This window comes from Crinia signifera, chromosome 3 (assembly GCF_055691185.1).
Source record: "Crinia signifera chromosome 3, ASM5569118v1, whole genome shotgun sequence".
NCBI lineage: Eukaryota > Metazoa > Chordata > Amphibia > Anura > Myobatrachidae > Crinia > Crinia signifera.
In genome coordinates, this window is record NC_139219.1 from 222,248,013 (window position 1) to 222,269,511 (window position 21,499).

General features: G+C 42.9%; 1 protein-coding gene across 1 annotated transcript in view; it reads left to right on the top strand.

Annotated features, from left to right (window-relative positions):
- Positions 1-3,347, top strand: part of SLC51A (solute carrier family 51 member A) — a 38,285-nt gene extending 34,938 nt beyond the window's left edge. The window contains exons 8-9 of the mRNA XM_083177506.1: positions 343-448; positions 1,670-3,347. Of these exons, the coding sequence (XP_083033632.1) occupies positions 343-448; positions 1,670-1,785 (222 nt within the window). The 3' untranslated portion in view covers positions 1,786-3,347. The remainder of the gene's footprint in view (positions 1-342; positions 449-1,669) is intronic.
- Positions 3,348-21,499: the final 18,152 nt, after the last annotated feature.

Genomic DNA, 21,499 nt, shown 5'->3' on the forward strand with positions numbered 1-21,499 from the left:
CAAGTACATTGTATATATCTTCCAATATGTACACAGGGAAATGAAGCCCATCCCCCACAGTATGGCAGCTCATGTCATACAAAAACTACCTGAATCCACCCAACCACACACACTATTCAGTAATCATACTTTTCATTGGAGCAAACTAGATGCCCATTGCAGCTGGCAGCCTACCGATGGCCATACTGGCTACAGGTTGTTCTGAACCTTTAATACTGGGGACAAACAGCACAGGAAAACGGAAAATCGCTTCTAGTAATCCAATTGTTGCTCTGTACTAAATCATTAAATAGACCACATCCTACAGCTATACCAAAAATACATTGTTTTCTTTCTTTCCAGGTACTTCTAATCCTGACTACTTTACAGGCCTCCATAATCAACATCTTGGCCGGCACTGGCGTGCTTCCCTGCGTCCCTCCATATGCATATAAAGCCAGGGCTCACTGTGAGTCACTCATTTTAATGTAACCTAGTATCAGTAATGTGCCTGCAAGAAATCTTTGGGATCATGTGATTATCATACAATATTAGAGGATTACAGCACACTAATGACTAATGGTGACTGATCTACAACCATACAGTATTACATATTTTACCAGCGTACCCCCAACCAAACTGGCAAAATGTACTTAAACCTTACAGTTTACTTTACAACACTTAAGGCCAGATTTATCAAGTTTTAAAAAGTGATAAAGTAGAGAGTGAAAAACAACCAGACAATCTGCTCCTAACTGTCATTTTTCAAACACCACCTGTAATGTGACATTTAGGGGCTGATTGGCTGGCTTGTTTATCACTCTCCATTGTATCACTTTTTGAAGCTGGATACATCTGGCTCTTTGTACTAACATTTTTATTTCAATATGACAACACTATACCAAAGAATGAACTTAAGACATAGTAGGTAATTCATGGCAATTCCCTTACTAATTAATTGGTCATATTATTGATTTAAAAGAAAACAAACAAAATTGTGGTGTGTACACACGGGTACAATCTTCATGGGATTTTGACTACATAGTCAAAATCTCATTGGGATCGCATGCAGATCGCATGGGGTTTTAACCCTTGCGATCCTGATGAGATCGGGATGCGCATTCATGTATTGCAAGGCAGAAAGTCTTGGCTGCCTTGACTATATAGTGCAGATCTGCACTATATAGTCAAAGTTGTAGGCAGATCGCATGCATGGTGTGTGATCCCAATGCGATCAGATTGCATCGGGATTACATCGCACGGTACTCATACCGTGTGTACACAGCATTACTGTTTATAGCATGTGTTACAAAACATATGCAAACATCTGATTATTGTGGGATTCCACATGGTTTAGGCCCCTAACTTTTAATCTGTGATTTTGATAAGACACATAATGCCATTTGTGCATGAGTCCATACCTCCCAACATCAGTCAAGTCTAATTTAGGTAAAGAGGCGTGACTATGGTAGACTTGTGACCAATAGTCCAGTCTGAAAAAAAGTCATCCAATTTCATGAAGTGAGATGAGCACAGGCCAGTAGGCCAGTCTCCAGGCATTGGGACTGTCCAGCTGACATTAGGATGGTGGGGAAGTGAGCAGATCTAGTTTTACAAGCTAACACAAAGTCAATATCAGCATCTAGCGCTATAGGGTAACCTAATATTTATTGTATTTGTCTTTTTACAGTGATGAACAACCATCTGCTAATCATAGAGACATTTCTACTGTCTATTTTGGCCCGCATTGCTTACAGGAAGAGAGATGATGAAGCAGGATACACATTTAAGCCTCTGGCTGTTTGAAGTATTATTATGGGTTGCCATTTACTGTACACAGTTTACCAGACAGGGACCATAATAGAGACTTAAGTTTACAAAAATGTCCTGAAAACATTTCAAAACCAGACTATTTATGTAATACAGTAGTTTATGAATCCTTCCGATGCCTTTCACATATGAAAATCATGACTGTGTTCCCCTGGCATATCACAGACTAAGGGCCAGATTCTCTAAGCTTCAAAAGTGATAAAATAGAGAGTGATAAACAGCCAGCCAATCAGCTCCTACCTGCCACGTCACAGACTGTGTTTGAAAAATGTCAGGCAGGAGCTGATTGGCTGGCTGTTTATCACTCTCTATTTTATGACTTTTAAAGCTTAGAGAATCTGGCCCTAAGGGCCTTATTCTGGTTCACTCCTTATAGCAAATTCCTTCTTAGATGTACAAAACCATGTGCACTGCAGGGGGGCAGATGTAAAATGAGCAGAGAAAATTTGATTTGGGTGAGTTATTTTGTTTCTGTGCAGGGAAAATACTGGCTGCTTTATTTTTACACTGCAATATAGATCTCACTTTGAAGTAAAACCCCACCAAATCTAATTCTCTCTGCACAAGTTACATCTGCCCCCTTGCAGTGCACATGGTTTTGTCCAGTTTAGAAGGAATTTCCCATAAGGAGTGAATAAGGCCCTAAATCACCAAATTGTGAATTGACCAAAACCGCATTATCCACACCTTTAGTGCAATTGTCCTAACATACCTTTATATAATGAAGTGTTTTGTTGATAATGCAACAAATAACATCAGAAAAAGTACACCAGCTATAGCTGCAGTACAATGTTACCCATGTCCATTTAGTGAATCACTCTCAATTTTATTTTAATTCCTGTATTTGTACACTGAACTACACTATTGCCACAATAACATTTGCTGGTTTTCCAAATATTATTCATTATGGACTCATGGTGTGTAAGATCTAGTACATTTTTAGCACATTGAATTCCACCCATAGAGGCGAGGAGCCCTTTATGTTTAAACTATTTGATACTTTTCTGTTTAACTTTCTATAACATATTTGTTATAGCATATGGTGTTTTATTATATTGTAGTTACTGTGAACCATCTGTCTCCAGATGAGCCTAACATTCCATATCATGACAATTTTTAATACACATTTTTTTGTAGTTAAGTGAATTCCTGGTTTCATGCAGATTTCAATTTACTGTACAATAGCTTGTTGTGTAACTATTATATAATTTTCTGTTTTATGGGCACCTTTATTGACTGTTCACTCATTGGCCTAGATTTACTAAGGGGTTGGCATATGCAGCAGCCATTTCTCAGTCTGTTTGACCTCGAACTTTAAAGCACCACTAACGAAGCGCACTGTGTTTAGCATTACTATAATGCTGCATTACAATTTGCAAAGCCAGCCTATTACCCTGTAAGATACACACTCTCCTGTTACTTTCTTATATAATTCTGCATATCATCATTGATGTTAAACCTTCCATTTTAAATCATACATTATTCATTTAATTATTCATCTATGTTATTGCAAAAAATAAACATATTTTTAACCTTCATTATATGTGTGTTTGGATTTGCTGTAATACCCCGTTCTCACTGCCGCGAAAACCCGGGCGAGCAGTAATTTCCCGTGTTGCGTCTCTGTGTGAAAGGGTTATGCCCCGGGAATTACACACAGTTTTTTTGCAGGGTTTTTCCTGGGTAATACACGGGTGTATGGCAGTGTGAACATGTTAGACCCGGGTTTTTCTCACAAAATGCAAAAAAGCAAGTTCATTGCATTGCTCAAAGCTGCTTTTTAAACAGCCAATCAAAGATACTTTTTAAACATCCAATCAAAGCTGCTCTTAGATGCCACACACTTGATGGCAGGCATACCAGGGGAAGCCGTGTGAACTAGGCAGACACAGGAATTTCCCGGGTCTAAGGTGCAGTATGAATGGGGTCTGTAGAGCTGAGATGCTCTGTGCCCCGCCAAAAACATGGGAACAAAAACCCAGGATTTTGCAGGGGTGGCAATGAGAACGCAGCATTAGAAAATAAATATCCACTAAACACGACCACTATCATTAAGCACCCCTATTACATTAAGAACAGGATTAGAAACAATCAGTGCCAGAGTTTGGTTAGCGCCATTGGTCCTACACCACAAATCTGTGGCCTAATCACTGGGACCCCCAATTAGTGTATCGCTTCACTCGCCATGCTTCAAGGCCAGGTGCCAAGATTTACCTACCACTGTGCTCGGCGCACTTTACCATTCCCAATCTGAGTCCACGTAGATGGTAAAGTATAGAAAAAAAAACCCTCAAAATCAACCAAAAGCACTTCGACCATTTCCTGTGTCGACTATAGCATGTCGAACTAGACATTGTCAGCCATCTGAATCCCGGGAATCACCAAGTAAATAAAATATACATAGCAGACAGCAGCTTTAACCTTATTTGTGGCTTAACCGAGTCATAGCACACAAGAACATGGTCTGCATTAGAAGTGTCAGTTATGCATGTTTAAAGATTTGGCACCTAGATTTGTACCTCTTTACTAAGGTGGGAGTCCCTGATCGAATCCCACTAAAACTGTATAGGAAAAGATGAGATGGTGCAAATGGAAAACCTTCATACAAAACTCACAATAGAAGGAAAAGTTCTAAAAATGGCCAATGCTTTTATGTTTTGCCCTGCCCTTCAATAGGTGCAGTTATATGTTTTGTCCATGCTAGGCCAATTCTGTACTGTAGATAGAAACATAGAATTTGACAGCAGATAAGAACCATTTGGCCCATCTAGTCTGCCCCTTTTTTATCTTTCAGGTAATCTCAACCCTTTTTAATCCTTATTTCTTTGTAAGGATATTCATATGCCTATTCCAAGCATGTTTAAATTGTTATACTGTCTTAGCCTCTACCTCCTCTGTTGGGAGGCTATTCCACTTATCCACTACCCTTTCTGTGAATTAATTGTTTCTAACATTTCCCCTAACCCTACCTCCCTCCAGTTTCGGTGCATGTCCTCGTGTTCTATTACTTCTTTTCCTTTGAAGAAAATTTCCCTCCTGTACTATGTTAAAACCCTTAATATATTTGAAGATTTCTATCATGTCCCCCCCTTTCCTTTCTCTGCTCCAAACTATACATGTTAAGATCTTTTAGTCTTTCCAGGTAAGTTTTGTGATGTAGGCCATGCACCATTTTAGTTGCCCTTCTTTGTACACTCTCCAATGTATTTATATCCTTCTGAAGATATGGGGGGAAATTTACTAAAGGAAATTTGTAAAAAAATATTTGTATCCAGAAATACACTTATTTTTGACATTTACTATCCTGAAAATACGGCAATTCGTAGTCGTATTGATGTGCTATCAATACGAATACGAATTGCCTTATTTTCGGCATAGTAAATGTCAAAAATAAGTGTATTTCTGGATACAAATACACCTATTTTTTTACAAATTTCCTTTAGTAAATTTCCCCCATGGTCTCAGAACTGGACACAGTATTCCAGATGAGGCTGTACCAATGACCTATAAAGTGGCATTATTACTTCTTTTTCTGCTACTGATTCCTCTCCCTATGCAACCAAGCATCTGACTAGCCTTCCTCATTGCTTTGCTACATTGCTTTCCTGCCTTTTAAGTCACTTGAAATAGTGACTCCTAGATACCTTTCCTTCTCAGTAGTTTCCATTATAGTACCCTTGATACTATATTGAGCCTTTGGGTTTTTGAGTCCCAAGTGCAAAATTTTGCATTTTTTAGCATTAAACTGTAGTTGCCATTCTCTTGACCAATTCTCAAGTTTACTTAGATCATCAGTCATTTGATTTACCCCTCCTGGTGTGTCTACTCTGTTGCATATCTTTGTGTCATCTGCGAAAAGGCATACATTCCCTTCAATACCATTTGCAATGTCACGAACAAAGATATTAAAGAGCACTGATCCAAGTACAGATCCCTGGGGTACTCCACTGGTAACATGTCCCTCCATAGAATGCACTCCATTTACTACAACTGTCTGTTTCCTATCCTGCAACCAGGTTCTTATCCATATGCCCAAAACTTGGCTTTTTTGGCCCGTCCACACTGGTCAACTTTCAGCACCGGTTGCTCATCTGCTGGCATTACTAGCAGATGAGCAAGGGTGTTGATGGCTTTTTATAGCATCCCGCTATGGAAAGCCATCCATCCTGGGGAAATCACTGAAATGGGCGGAAAACACTCAGTGAGTATTCACTGAGCGTTTTTCAGCCCAGCGATTTTCCCCATAATAGTTATCCATACACGCTGGGCAAAAAAGCCCAGTCTGTATGGATCTTAAGTGGTATGCATTAAAATGGCATCTGTAGAAGAATGCTGCCATAAAGGAAAAATATAATAGGCCATGGATAAAATATATAAGTAGATCAAATAAATATCCATGGTACACAAATTATAACCCTGCTTTTAGTAGGCGAGGAGCTCTCCCTTCAGACTGTACAAATGATTCTCATGTGATTTTCGCTATAGTCACTGACACTTAAGGCCCACACACACACTGTGCAATTTTGAGCTCAAGGTAGTTGAGTTTTGTCGTTTGAGCTGCTTTCAGCTGAAAAGCCGCCCAGTGTGTGTGGGGCAGTGATGCACACTCCTGCATCATACCAGCAGATGAGCGAGGGGTTGGACGGCTTTCCATAGCATTTATTTGATTTAAATTCATTAACAGTAGTTGCTGTAACCACCCCCACCGGCAATGAGTTCCAGAATTTTACTGCTCTAATGGTGAAGAATCCTCTTCTTAATTCAGTACGGAATTTCTTTTCCTCGGGCCCGCGTGTCCTAAGTATAGGCCTGTTAGTGAACAAATCATCTCCCAGTTCCATATGATTCCCAATCCTGTACTGGAAATACTAATATCACCTCTCACCCTCCGTTTCTCCAGTGAAAACCTATTCAGCCTGGTTAACATACCTTTTGTATTCTAGTGATTCAAGACCTTTTACTAGCTTAGTCGCCCTTCTTTGGACTTGTTTCAAATCATTTATGTCCTTTTCAAGGTGCAGTGTCCAGAATGAAACACAGTATTAAAAGTGTGGTATCAGCAATGCCTTGTAAAGAGGCACGATCACATTGGCATCCCTTGAATCCATTCCCCTTTTAATGCATGCCAGTGTCCGGTTTGCTTTTGCTGCTGCACTTGATCAGTGTGCACTATTACCCAATTTTTCCTCTATGATGACCCCCAGTCCTTCTCTACAGCAGACTCCATTATAATGACTCCATTTAGCCTATACGTAGCTTGTTCATTTTGTTCCCATAATGAATTACTTTACATTTTCAATGTTAAACTGCATTTTCCACCTTTCCAGTTTAATTAAATCACTTTTTAGTGTATTCACATCCGCTCCTGAGTTAATTTCCTTCCTAAATTTTGTGATGTCCACAAATATTGCAATCTTACTCGCTATGTCACATCATATATCATTAATGAATATATTAAACAAGGTAGGTCACAAAATTGAACCTTGTGGGACTCCACTTTGGACCTTACCTCAGCTGGAATGTATGCTATTTACCACCACTCTCTGGGCAGTATTGAATAAGGCCAATTCGCCACGTTTCACGGCGAATTTGTGCTATTTTCACGTTGGAAGGTGATTTTTTGTGTCAGAAATTGAATCACCCTATTCAACGTGCACTTTTCGCCTTCTTTCTAAGTGATTTTCGCCGTGTGTCACCGTGTAGCAAATTGCCATCTTTTAATGGTGAAGTGGAATGTGAACTTTTAAAATATATATTTTTTTTTACATTTGGTGTAAAAAAAAAAATCAAGAAAAAATGTATTATGTGAAGGGGCATGCTATTTTTATTAATGTGCTTATAGCACATGAATATATATTTAATTTAATTTTTTTTTTTTTACATATAACAGCCAGCAGGGCAGGAGCAGTGAATACCCGGTCCCCTGCTGGCTCTCCCGGGGGGGAAGCCTGTGCTGCCTGGGGAGCCCACCTCCCCTTCACATACATTCTGGGGCAGGCAGGGAGACTTCCATCTCCCTGCCTGCCACCGTCCCCCGGCTCCCTGCGGGACGCCGCAGGGGTTAAGATACGCCATCAGGGGCAGCGAGCCCCTGCGGCATTGAATACTGGGACAGGGAGGGCTGGCAGCGAAGGCTCCAGCCCTCCGGAACGCGGCGACAGTGCAGCGAATCCTAAACAGGATTCGCTGCACGCCGCGATTATGTTCATTGAATACTGCCCTCTGACTCCGATTGTGCAACCAGTTTTTAATCTATGCACTGAGCGATTTTCCCCATAAGCCACTTTTATTGCTATGTATTGCAGGGAGTGGGGACTGAGTGAGTAGATTCAAATTATTGGGAATTGGGAACCCATGCATTGTTAGAGTATTTTAGTTCTCATTGCATACGGCTGTGGCCCTACATTGAAGTGGGCCATTTTAAAGTGGGAAAACGGAATCATAACTACAGCGTTATACCAGTGTTACACCTAAATGAGACTGAAGGAGACCACTATCAAAACTCTGAACCATACAGACCAACTTTAGCAAATGTATGTGATTTACATTAGTATCTTTAAAACTCTATAACTGCTAATCTGTATTTTGCCCATTGCATAACCAGTGTTGCATTGTTAATGTGTTTCTAGCCTTTGTAGTACCTGTTTGAAGCTGTGTTCAGTGAGGCATAATTTATTGGATTATATATTTTTTTGGCTAGTGTTTATTTAACACTAATTGATGTCCTTTGATTAGCTGCTCATGTGACCTCAGCTGTAGGCTCTCTTAATTAGACCTGGTATATCTGTTCACATAGATGGAAGTTCTCTAATGCTGTGTACACACGGGGGCGATAGGGGCTATAATCGCTTGGAATATGGTCGCAGGTGACCATATTGCCAGTGATTGTAGTGCGCACCAGCGATAAATCGCCGGGTGTGCGCTCCCGTTTTCTGCCCCATTGTAATCGCTGGTCGCAGGGGCTTGCTCCTGCAACCAGCTAATTACCTCTGCGGCTCCCCCAGCAGAGGTTCCTTTTCATCAGCGACCATCTCTGGTCGCTGATGAAAAGGAGACACTGAGCAATATATTGCTCAGCAATATATTGCTAGCAATATATCTCCCCCCGTGTGCACGCACCTTAAGTGAGAAATGACAAAATGGGAATTATTCATAAAGAACAGTTAAAAAAGTAAATAAAATAAATAATAAAAAAAAAACAGCTGAAAAACATTGAACAACTTCAAGCAAGGTAAATACAATACTTTTACACAATATTACTATACTTATCCATACTTGCTTACCTGACCCTCTCCATGCGGGAGAAAATGCTCTGTTTCTGGACTCCCTGGTAATGTATGATTGCCATCACCTGTGGGGAGCTAGGTAAAGGTATTTCAGCAAAGGTGATGGCAATCATACATTACCAGGGAAGTCCAGGAGCAGAGCAATTTCTCCTGCATGGAGAGGGTCAGGTAGGCAAGTACAGGTCGAGTATCCCGTATCCGAGTATCCGTTATCCGAATTATTCCGAAATACGGACATTCCAGAAAGTGAAAAAAAATTTTTTTTTTGCTAAAAACTCACTGGGGACATTTGTAACAGCATCACTGGGGACATGATATGTAACTGGCACTATATATGTGCAAGACAATGATTGCTTGGCATTCAAATTCAGTGCTGAGATAGTACACACATTTTGTTTCACGTTTTGAAACCTTGTTTTTTGAACAATTAAAATATATTTGTGTGTATTTTATGTGGTAATAAAATATATTTGTGTGTATATTATGTGTTTATACAGCATACATGCAAGATACTTCAAAATACATCATTGAAATATTAAAATATTCCGAAATACGGAATAATCCGTTATCCAAAATTCTCCTGGTCCCGAGCATTTTGGATACGGGATACTCAACCTGTATGTACTTATCCACTCTACTTAAACCTATCTCTAACATACACCAATCACATCATGCTCACCAAACTGCTACTTCTCATTTCATTACATGGAATACTCACCAAACTTCAACCATCCCTGACACTCAACACAGTACACATTGGGCCTTATTCTAGTTCACTCTTTCTGACAAAATCCTTATTAGATGGACAAAACCATGTGCACTGCAGGTGGGGCAGAAGTAAAATGTGAAGAGAGAATTAGATTTAGGTGAGTTATTTGTTTTCTGTGCAGGGTAAATACTAGCTGCTTTATTTTTACACTGCAATATAGATCTCACTTTGAAGTAAAACCCCACCCAAATCTATTTCTCTCTGCACAAGTAACATCTGCCCCACCTGCAGTGCACATGGTTTTGTCCTTCTAAGAAGGAATTTGTCAGAAAGAGTGAACGAAATAACCCCCATTGCCTCTTCCATTATTCAGTCCCCTCTTCTAAACACTCATGAGCTCTTTACTACTGTACTTCTCTACTTGTACTTTCACATCCACATCCCACCACTAATACAAAAAAAACACGAACATCCACCTACGATATATATTCCCCTTTCTCTCTGCGTGTTGCTGCTATCTATCGCCCACCTGGGCTTCCCAAATCTAAATTTCTGGAAGATTTCTCTGCCTGGCTCCCCCATTTCTTATCCTCTGACATCTCCACTATCATCCGGTGTGACTTCAATATTGCTATTGACAGTCCACAATCTTTGCATGCTTCCAAATTCCTCTCTCTAACCTCCTCTCTTGGCCTCTCCCAGTGGTCCTACGCCGCTACTCATGAGGAAGGCCACTGCCTTGACTTGTTTTCACCAGGCTGTGCTCAGTCTCTGATTTTACTAACACTCCCTTCCCTCTCTCTGTTCACAATCTTATTACCCTCTCACTCTCCTCCATTACCCCATGCTCACTGACACTGAAATCATGCAAGCCTACCCTAACCCGCAAAAATACTAATGCTATTAATTTTCCTACTAATTTCTACATGTACCTCTCCTGACTCTGCTGTTTCCCACCTCTACCAGACTCTTGAAACAGCCCTTGATGAAGTGGCTCCAGCTACCCATTACACCCCACGTAGGCTTAGATGCCAACTGTGGCACTCCAAAACAACAAGACAACTACAAAATCAGTCACGTAAAGTAGAACGCCAATGGCGTAAACCTCGTAGTATGACTGATTTCCTCACATATAAGACTAGCTACCACTCCTACTGCAATGCTTTGGACACTGCCAAACAAACATACTACCAATCTCTCATCTCTTCTCATGCCTCCAACCCAAAACGTCTTTTTAACACATTTTTAAGTCTCTTCCCATGGCAGAGTCTCCTGTTCATCAGCAACCACCTCTGGTCGCCGATGAACTGGAGACACTGAGCAATATATTGCTGAGCAATATATCTCCCCCGTGTGTACACTGCTTAAGAGGGGTATTCAATCTTGGCTACTATTTCCACTGGCGGAAATAGCGGCTGACGCCTATTCAATGCTGCAGTTTCTGACAGCATTGAAGGTGAATTCCGACAAAACAGATCCGACTTTAAAACAAGTCGGATCTGTTTTTTCAGAAACGGCTGTGGATTGTCGAATTCACGGCCATTTTACGACAACCTGCATCCGTTTTCGCCAACACGCCCACTTTTTGACAATCAACAGGCGGAACATTGAATTCCACCTGTTGAGTAAACTAAAAATGGGCCAGTCAGGAAGCTCTGACAGTTGGAATCCAAGATTGAATACTGCCCTATAACACAGGGGTGTGCATAGAGAAGAATGTCTGGGGAATAGGTGGAGGGATTCTGTGTCCAAACCTTAGAGATATGGAGTTTGGCAGCACATGTGTAGATATCCAGCTTATTAGAGTGTTTGATAGCTGGAAGACTGTGTCACATAGGCTGGAGTAAGGGGTGTGTGGGGGATTACACACATTAAGAGGTAAAATTACTAAAGCCTATAAAAAATGAATAGATTATGTTTCCCATACATTTCTCTATTGTCTACATTTCTCTATTGTATCCTAGAAAATGAAAGCCAGAATCTAATTGGTTGCGGTGGGCAACATTATCTCTGCAGGTGAAACGTCCGTCTGCAGACAGTGGTACTAGGCAGTGCACGCCGTTACCACGCACTACTCCTTCACACACAGGACCTCAAACTACAGGACCATTATTTTGACTGACCCTGGAAGGTCATGCAAGTATTCATATGGGATTGCTCTTCATTACTTATATATAGCCCTGTGTACATTTTCTCAGGCTAAAGCTGGGTACACATATGTACAATTTAATTTTTCTTGCGACCGTTCGATCGACCGAATACACGTTCGGCCGTCCGAAACATACGACCGATCTGCGCGTACCACATATGTACAATTTTACTTGCGACGTCCGATGTACTCCCGTCCAAACAATCGCAAGAAAAAGATTGTACCACCGTACACACTCTCCCGTTCTGGCTATTCGCACGATAAAAATGTACACAACATTATCATAATGGGCTGGATTTAAAAGAGCATACCAAAACGAGGCGTGATCACGGAACAAAGAATCGTTCGTGTAGTACAGTGAATAGAGCCGTGACTATTCAGATCATTGCTAGCTGTACTGGATATACGTACGTACGTTCGTTCGTCTATCGGTGCATTTGGGCCTTTTTAATCATGAGCTTGAGGAGAAGGAAGGCTCGTGCGTGCATTTTGGCTGCTATGGCCATTAGATTGCGGGCTATTAAAAAAAGAAAAAGGACCAAGAATCGGAGCTGCTGGACCAGAGACTGGCTTCTGAGGAGAGACACCTTCTCCCACATGCCATTGCTACAGGAGATACGGGAGAACAATCCTGATGATTTCAGGAATTATCTCCGTATGGATGACGCTACCTTTATGGAGCTGCTGACACTGGTTACCCCTTTAATAGAGAGAGAGGACACCTATTTCAGGAGGCCCATTTCTGCAGAGCAGAGACTGGTGGCAACGCTGCGTTACCTGGCAACAGGCAGGACCCTTGCCGACCTGAGATTCACCACCGCAATATCATCTCAAGCGCTGGGGTTGATAATACCAGACACCTGTGATGCCATCGTCCAAGTTCTTCAGGACAAATACATGAAGGTAAATATGGAAATTACATACATGTCCCCCATATGTATAGCTGTGCACATACCTGTACCCTATATGTATATCTTTACAATGCCTGTTGATTTAATCTTTTACACCAGTGGGTGGGGGGTCATTTTGATAAGGCGGGTAATAGCTTTGAGGCTGCAATGGGGGAGGGCTGATGGGTCTAAAATCAACCAAACAGATTATTAATACGCATATACTTTTATATTGCAGTTTCCATCGACCAAGGAGGAGTGGCAAAATATTGCACGTGATTTCCGTGATCTATGGAAGTTCCCTAATTGTGGTGGAGCTATCGATGGCAAACACGTCAGGATCATGCCCCCTGCAAAGAGTGGATCTTTTTATTATAATTATAAGGGGTTCTTCAGCATTGTTCTAATGGCCATCGCTAATGCCCGATACGAGTTTGTATTTGTGGACATTGGGAAAAATGGTAGAGTTTCAGATGGAGGAGCCCTGGAGAATACCTTTTTCCACGACCAACTGAAAAAAAATGAACTGAATCTGCCAGAGCGGACTGAAAATGAGCACGGTTTGAACTTTGTTTTTGTGGCGGATGAGGCCTTTGCATTGCACCCTAATGTCCTTAAACCCTACCCACAAAGGGCACTGAACAGGGAACGACGCATTTTTAACTATCGCCTGTCACGTGCCAGGCGAGTGGTTGAAAATGCGTTTGGGATTCTGAGTAATAAATTCAGAATTTTTCACAGTCCCATCAATCTGCGCCTAGATAAGATTGACCAAGTGGTGCTGGCCTGTTGTGTGCTGCACAACTACATGCGCAGAAAAGCGGTGCACACACAACAACTGGGGGCTACAGTGGACGAGAGCCAAGTTGTTGACGAGCCTATTGGTCTGACAGCTTTGGCAACTAATTTAAACACCAGAAATGCATCAACGCAAGCAAAGTTGTCAAGAGACGAGTACTTGAATTATTTCAATGGTGTTGGGGCTGTGGAGTGGCAGAATGACATGATTGCTTAAAAATGTACCTTTTTGTCATTGTAAATATATTGTTTTTTGGTGTGTAATAATCAATATTTTGCCAATAAAATTTGTATACTCACAGTTCCGCACAAGTTGTCCTCTGCGTCTTCTTGCAGCAAGGAGGGGGAGGTGGAGGCCGAATCACGGCAAGTGAGTGGTAGTACTCAGGTGCCAGGCATTCCTGGAGGGCACAATGCCACGGCACCTGGAGTGCAGACTGTACCCAGTACTGGTGTTTATGTACTAGCAAGTAGTTGCTCCACCACACCTATTTCTATGCCAATTTCTCCTGGTACTTTGTACGTATGTATATCTGTGCCCTATAGTCACCCTGCATGGTAAATGATATTTTCACACGGACACCAACTAGATTACAGAATTTTTAATTTTTATATAAATTATTAACTTATAAACTTATAAAAAATATAACATAAATAACAAGTAAATAAATAATAAAGAAATACTTAAACATAAAAATATTTAAAACAATAATGCACTTAAATAAACTATATAAAATATTTACATATGGTGGTAAACTTGTCCCACCCCATAATCCCCTGTATCCATCGGTGGTTGGGAGGGAGATGGACTTTCCAATAAACTCTGGAAGGGGCCACCAGGTGGACCTGGTGGGAGCGTATTAGCCAACGTTGCCGGTTGGTGCTGCCTTTGCCCAGTTGGTGGCTGTAAATGTTGATACTGGGGATATTGCACCGGGTGAAATACCGCTTGTTGGGGTATAGGAGCTGGGCTGATGGGTTGAAATTCAACCCTAGGCAGAGGGGTCTCATCGGTGAGACGTGTGTGCCGGGACAGAGTCCCCACACGGGCCCGGTACAGCGTCTCATAAAATATGCGCTCTACCTCCACCCTTGTAGCCGGGTCCAACTTTCGCAAATTGTCAGCTAATACACTCCCCACCCGGTCCGCATCATCCTCATCCATGCTCATCAATCTGTTGGCAGACTCCAGGATCTTGGTGGTTGCCACGTCCGCAGCATCTGGAGTCTGCCTCGGCCTTTTGCGCCCTCTTCTTGATGGCGCTTCTGCTGGAGGTTGAGCACTTGTTTGCGGTTCAGCGCTGGTCGTGGCGGTTGGTGTGGGGGTGGAGCAGAGGGCCGGTGAAGGCAGCTGTGATGCCACCTCCAGCGATGCCGAAGATTCATCCTCGGCAAATAGCGATGGCTGTAACAAAACAAGATGACAATGATGTATCACTATCGATTTTTAAGACTTCCATATATTTTTATATCTACGCAGAAGAACGCAGCCCATACACCACCATGTTGCTGCCATGGATGAAAGTGAGCTAGTTGAAGAGGCGTTATGACTGGCATCTCTGGAAACTAATTATTTAGATACCAGACATACCAAATACTAATTTAAACACCAGAAATGCATCTATGCGTGCTAAATTAACAGGGATGAATACATGCAGTATTTTATTGGTGTTGGCGCTGTGGATTGGCAGAATGATATTATTCCGTTAATTTTAGACAACAAAAAATATTACAATAATCCGCGCCAGAAAGACTACAACAGTGTAGATACCAGGGATTACCAATGCCAACCAAAAGTTCCAAATACAAAAAATGTGGTAAATGCACTTGCGATGTCTGAATATTGATCACTGTGTTCTCAGGCGGATAAGAGTATAGCTCCACCACTGAGAAGAACCAGAATAAGGGCCACAGAGAAGGTCAAATTGACGATGTATAACCAAAAGGGGGGGGTATCGCCCCCTGCAACTGACCTCTCTGTTGTGCCCAACAGAGAGGTCAGTTGCAGGGGGCGATACCCCCCCTTTTAATTGTACATGTTCACAATTTTTATACTGTACTTGCTGTTATATTTATCTGGTTTGAAAATTTTTTTTAAAATAAAATCCGTCTACTTACTGTGCCGCAAATGGTGTCATCAGAAACCTCTTGGTTGCACGTGGAGGTGGAGGGGGCAGGCTGGTTCCTTGAAGTGTTGCTGACCGAATCCCTGGGCAGCTCCTGGTCCACCGTGAAGGCCAGCAGGTCGTAGTACCACAGCCTGGGCACATAGACTTGGTCTGCCCCTGCCCCAGACCGCTTTGAGGACTCAACCTTATTCAGTTCTTTTTTAAAGACGGTCCTCATATTGGCAATCCGAGTCCGGACCCACTCTACATTTGCTGTGGGGTAGTATGTCTGGCTCACCCTCACCAGCTCCTCCAGAGCAGATAGCCTCTTCTGCCGATTGGAATGGTCTCTGGATTTTGTGTTCCAGAGACAATTTTGATCCCTGTAGGCCTCAATGAAATCCTTCATGAACTCGACATTTTTTTCTGCCATGGTTGAATTTCTGTTCCAAAAAATAAAATAAAAAGGCATATTATTTTCTTGATACACAAAGCACACCATAAACCATTTAATGTACAGGTGTTCAGTCTGTGGGCCACTAGATATACTGTAGCTATAGTACAGGAGTTGAAACTCTGTGGGACATAGGATACACGGTCACTACAAGCCCCAGCATACCCATGGCCCACAGATTGAAGTCCCTGTCATAGAAAACTACACATTTTGTTTTAATACTCACCGAAATAATTGTCGATACAGTCCGGAAAATTCGCTGCGCTGCTCCGATCAATCCAACAGCAACGACGGAATATTCTTTCGTGCTGAACGTGGCTTGAAACACAGTGATTGGATGAGCACACGAATCTCCGCCCCACTCACGTGCTTCGCGTCACACAGACACGGGACATCGAGGAGCCATGTCGGAGGGTCTGGCGCCACCGCATATGGGGGAGGCCAGTACAGAACCTACAGAACCTTTGTTTTCCAATTCAGCACTGATAACAACAGATAAAGAAATCGCTGACAACAAGGAGAAAAAAGTGACGCGCGCATCCGCCATGTCATCTGCAGAGGTGGAACTGATGGTCAAAATGCTGGATAGAAGGGACTACGATTGTTCGAGAAAAACATACCCCAAGACAAATTATAGAAAAGAAATTATTATGCAGCGTGTATGCAAGGAGATAAAGGAGAAGTTTGGGAAAAGAAGGTCCAAATACCAGCTCCAAAAACGGTGGTCGGACCTGAAGCACAAGGAGCAGGCCAAGCTCAAGAAAATTCGTGGAATTATTAAAAGAAGTGAGTCCAATGCCCTAGGTAGCTTTATTAATATACTGTCATGATCCATTACATTTTGTGTGTTTTGCTGACATGTTGCTTGTTTTTACTCAGAGGAAATCCATCCCAGGAGAAGACATGAGGAAGGCAGAGACAGGGCCTCCAACCTAAAAATAAAGAAGGAGAGTACAACAGGTAAGGTTTTGTACCAGCACACCAACAGAACAACACATGTTTTATACACACAACAAGGGGTAGTAATATGTCACTTTACCTTGTCACTATAGATGATATCCAGGCTGCGCAGCCGATGGAAGGGACCGCAGAGGGCCACCAAGTGATTGCGATCACCAGCAGTGTAGATGGTGAGTGTATACTGCAAATCATCTTTATGGGATAGTGACGTATCATTTGTGGAAAGGTAAACCTTTCTTTATCTGTACTTATTATAGATATCATCGAGATTTCAGATGTCAGTGCAGAGGGGGAGAAGAACACACCATCACCTGACACGTCCAGCGACGAAAGCACAATGCAAGAAAACATGACACAAGTCCATAAATGTCTACAAGAACTAAGCGGAAAAGTCCATACCGTAGCCCAAAAAATTTCAAAAATCCAAAAAGGCGTAGCAGTAGTACACTCTTTATATGAGAAAATTTACAACGGTTTGCATTGTAAAGTCAAAAAATAGTTTGTGTACTTTATTTAACTTTTTTTCTCCTTCTTGTTTATTTGGAGGCCAGAAGCATGGTGCATGTCGTGGCAAGCAGTCTCACGGCAGCAACGCATCCCATGTGAGCAGGCCGGGATGTTCCCATGTGATGCGTTGCTGCCGTGGGACCGCTTTCCACTACATACACCACCATGTTCAAATGTGTTTTTATGTTTTTTGGGTGGGTGGGCTTTCCTGCTAAACCTTCACACGTGGCACTTATGTCATGGCAAGCAGTCCCACGGCAGCAACGCATCACATGTGAGCAGGCCGGGATGTTCCCATGTGATGCGTTGCTGCCGTGGGACCGCTTTCCACTACATACACCACCATGTTCAAATGTGTTTTTATGTTTTTTGGGTGGGTGGGCTTTCCTGCTACACCTTCACACGTGGCACTTATGTCATGGCAAGCAGTCTCACGGCAGCAACGCATCCCATGTGAGCAGGCCGGGATGTTCCCATGTGATGCGTTGCTGCCGTGGGACCGCTTTCCACTACATACACCACCATGTTCAAATGTGTTTTTATGTTTTTTGGGTGGGTGGGCGTTCCTGCTACACCTTAACGCAAGCACCTGTATAGAGAAAATATGTCCATTTGCACATTTAGATTTTGGCAGGTACCACAGCTGATATACTGCATGTTTTTTGGATGGGTGGGCTTTCCTGCTAAACCTTCACACGTGGCACTTATGTCATGGCAAGCAGTCTCACGGCAGCAACGCATCCCATGTGAGCAGGCCGGGATGTTCCCATGTGATGCGTTGCTGCCGTGGGACCGCTTTCCACTACATACACCACCATGTTCAAATGTGTTTTTATGTTTTTTGGGTGGGTGGGCGTTCCTGCTACACCTTAACGCAAGCACCTGTATAGAGAAAATATGTCCATTTGCACATTTAGATTTTGGCAGGTACCACAGCTGATATACTGCATGTTTTTTGGATGGGTGGGCTTTCCTGCTAAACCTTCACACGTGGCACTTATGTCATGGCAAGCAGTCCCACGGCAGCAACGCATCACATGTGAGCAGGCCGGGATGTTCCCATGTGATGCGTTGCTGCCGTGGGACCGCTTTCCACTACATACACCACCATGTTCAAATGTGTTTTTATGTTTTTTGGGTGGGTGGGCTTTCCTGCTAAACCTTCACACGTGGCACTTATGTCATGGCAAGCAGTCCCACGGCAGCAACGCATCACATGTGAGCAGGCCGGGATGTTCCCATGTGATGCGTTGCTGCCGTGGGACCGCTTTCCACTACATACACCACCATGTTCAAATGTGTTTTTATGTTTTTTGGGTGGGTGGGCGTTCCTGCTACACCTTAACGCAAGCACCTGTATAGAGAAAATATGTCCATTTGCACATTTAGATTTTGGCAGGTACCACAGCTGATATACTGCATGTTTTTTGGATGGGTGGGCTTTCCTGCTAAACCTTCACACGTGGCACTTATGTCATGGCAAGCAGTCTCACGGCAGCAACGCATCCCATGTGAGCAGGCCGGGATGTTCCCATGTGATGCGTTGCTGCCGTGGGACCGCTTTCCACTACATACACCACCATGTTCAAATGTGTTTTTATGTTTTTTGGGTGGGTGGGCGTTCCTGCTACACCTTAACGCAAGCACCTGTATAGAGAAAATATGTCCATTTGCACATTTAGATTTTGGCAGGTACCACAGCTGATATACTGCATGTTTTTTGGATGGGTGGGCTTTCCTGCTAAACCTTCACACGTGGCACTTATGTCATGGCAAGCAGTCCCACGGCAGCAACGCATCACATGTGAGCAGGCCGGGATGTTCCCATGTGATGCGTTGCTGCCGTGGGACCGCTTTCCACTACATACACCACCATGTTCAAATGTGTTTTTATGTTTTTTGGGTGGGTGGGCTTTCCTGCTAAACCTTCACACGTGGCACTTATGTCATGGCAAGCAGTCCCACGGCAGCAACGCATCACATGTGAGCAGGCCGGGATGTTCCCATGTGATGCGTTGCTGCCGTGGGACCGCTTTCCACTACATACACCACCATGTTCAAATGTGTTTTTATGTTTTTTGGGTGGGTGGGCGTTCCTGCTACACCTTAACGCAAGCACCTGTATGTGATACTCTGTTCAGGTCCGACCACCCAAATAAACAAAGTGTTCACAGTATTTTTTGTCAGTATTTCTTAATAAATGTTAAGTGTTTATGCAGAACAATGAACATCACATATCTATCTATCTATCTATCTATCTATCTATCTTCTATAACTATATCTGTCAGGAATGCACACACAACGATTATTTATTTCAAAAGGAATGCACACACAACGAATATTCTTTAACCGCATGGCGCGGAAAGTACGGGGGAGAAGACTTCCTGTTGTTTACATGCTGCGCTGATGGAGGGATGACGCAGCTAGTCAACACCCACATGGGCGTGCTGCTTTTGGGAGGAATGATCGCAGGAACGGGCTGCATATCGATCGAACGTGCGTACACATGTCACTTTTCTTTCGATATGGAGCCGTCCTGTCGGAAGAATATTAAGCAGCAAAGAACCTGCGACCGACCGACCGTGGACGGCCAAGAGCGTTTTTGGCCGTTTATCGATCGCAACGAAGGGATCGGGACAGCGTACACATATATACAATCGAACGGCCGTTCGTCCGCAGATCGGAAGAACGGCCCGACGATTGTACATATGTGTACCCAGCTTAAGTGTCAATTTGTCTGTCTAGGGATACCACAAACACTCTGCTATCAGGGCATATTGCAATAACGCTATTATACATGCAAACGTCTGCCAGCATTATCAGATATTACAATAACTCTGCCATGTATACCTACCTATGGCAGATTTATCAGCTCAGTTGTCCGTCTCCTTTTTGGCGGATTCATCAATTTGGCTATCTGTTATTCATGTTTACATAACTATTTATCTGATTTGATGAATACTACTCAGATATGCAAGATATACTCAGAGGTATATAAGCAAGTTGTGAATTGTACCTTCCTTCAAAACCCCTTTATTTGCTCTACCAAGATTCTAATTTGAACCTCAATAGTTTGCCTCTGCGGTGATATTTATCATCAGAGGAAACTGTTTGGCTACACCAGGGGTAGGGAACCTCAGGCCCGGGGGCCGTATGCCGGTCAGAGTGGCCCGCCCACCCGCCTGGCAGCTTTGCCGGGAGTAAAGTACAGGGGAATTCTTGCGAGAGGTCGGTAATTCTTGCGAGATTCCTCTTAATCAACAGCAGCCGGAGACTGTCAGTCCTAGTCAGCAGCAGCTGCCGGAGCGTGGGACGATTGCAGCAGGACAATTTATACGAGAAATTTTTACATATGGCCCCAATTATTTTTTTCACATACAAAAGGCCCGGATGACAATTAGGAGATACTCTCATCCCTGGGTTCACTGCCAGCTGGCCCACACAGGGGGAAGTAGATATCAAAATGTGTCACCTTTCCTAGATACTATATATACACCTATTACTAATTTTATCTCCCTATTTCATGCTGAGACTCTCATAGGAATCCTGACTGTCAGAGGTAACTGTCAGGCTCTACCAACAGCAGAGCTGAGCTACTGTGTTCCTTCCTGGTCTAGAAATACAATAGAAGACACTCTCACTTTGAGTGTCCAATGCCGACTGGCAAACACCAGAGAAGCAGATGTTGAATATCAATGAGACAACTCCTTTCATTTCTATCTTAAACTGGTCCTGTAGACCACTCAGCTTATCCGGAGCAAGATTTATGTATATTAAATGACAAGTTAGGGCCTGCTTAGACAATTTTATCACGGGAGGACTAAACTCC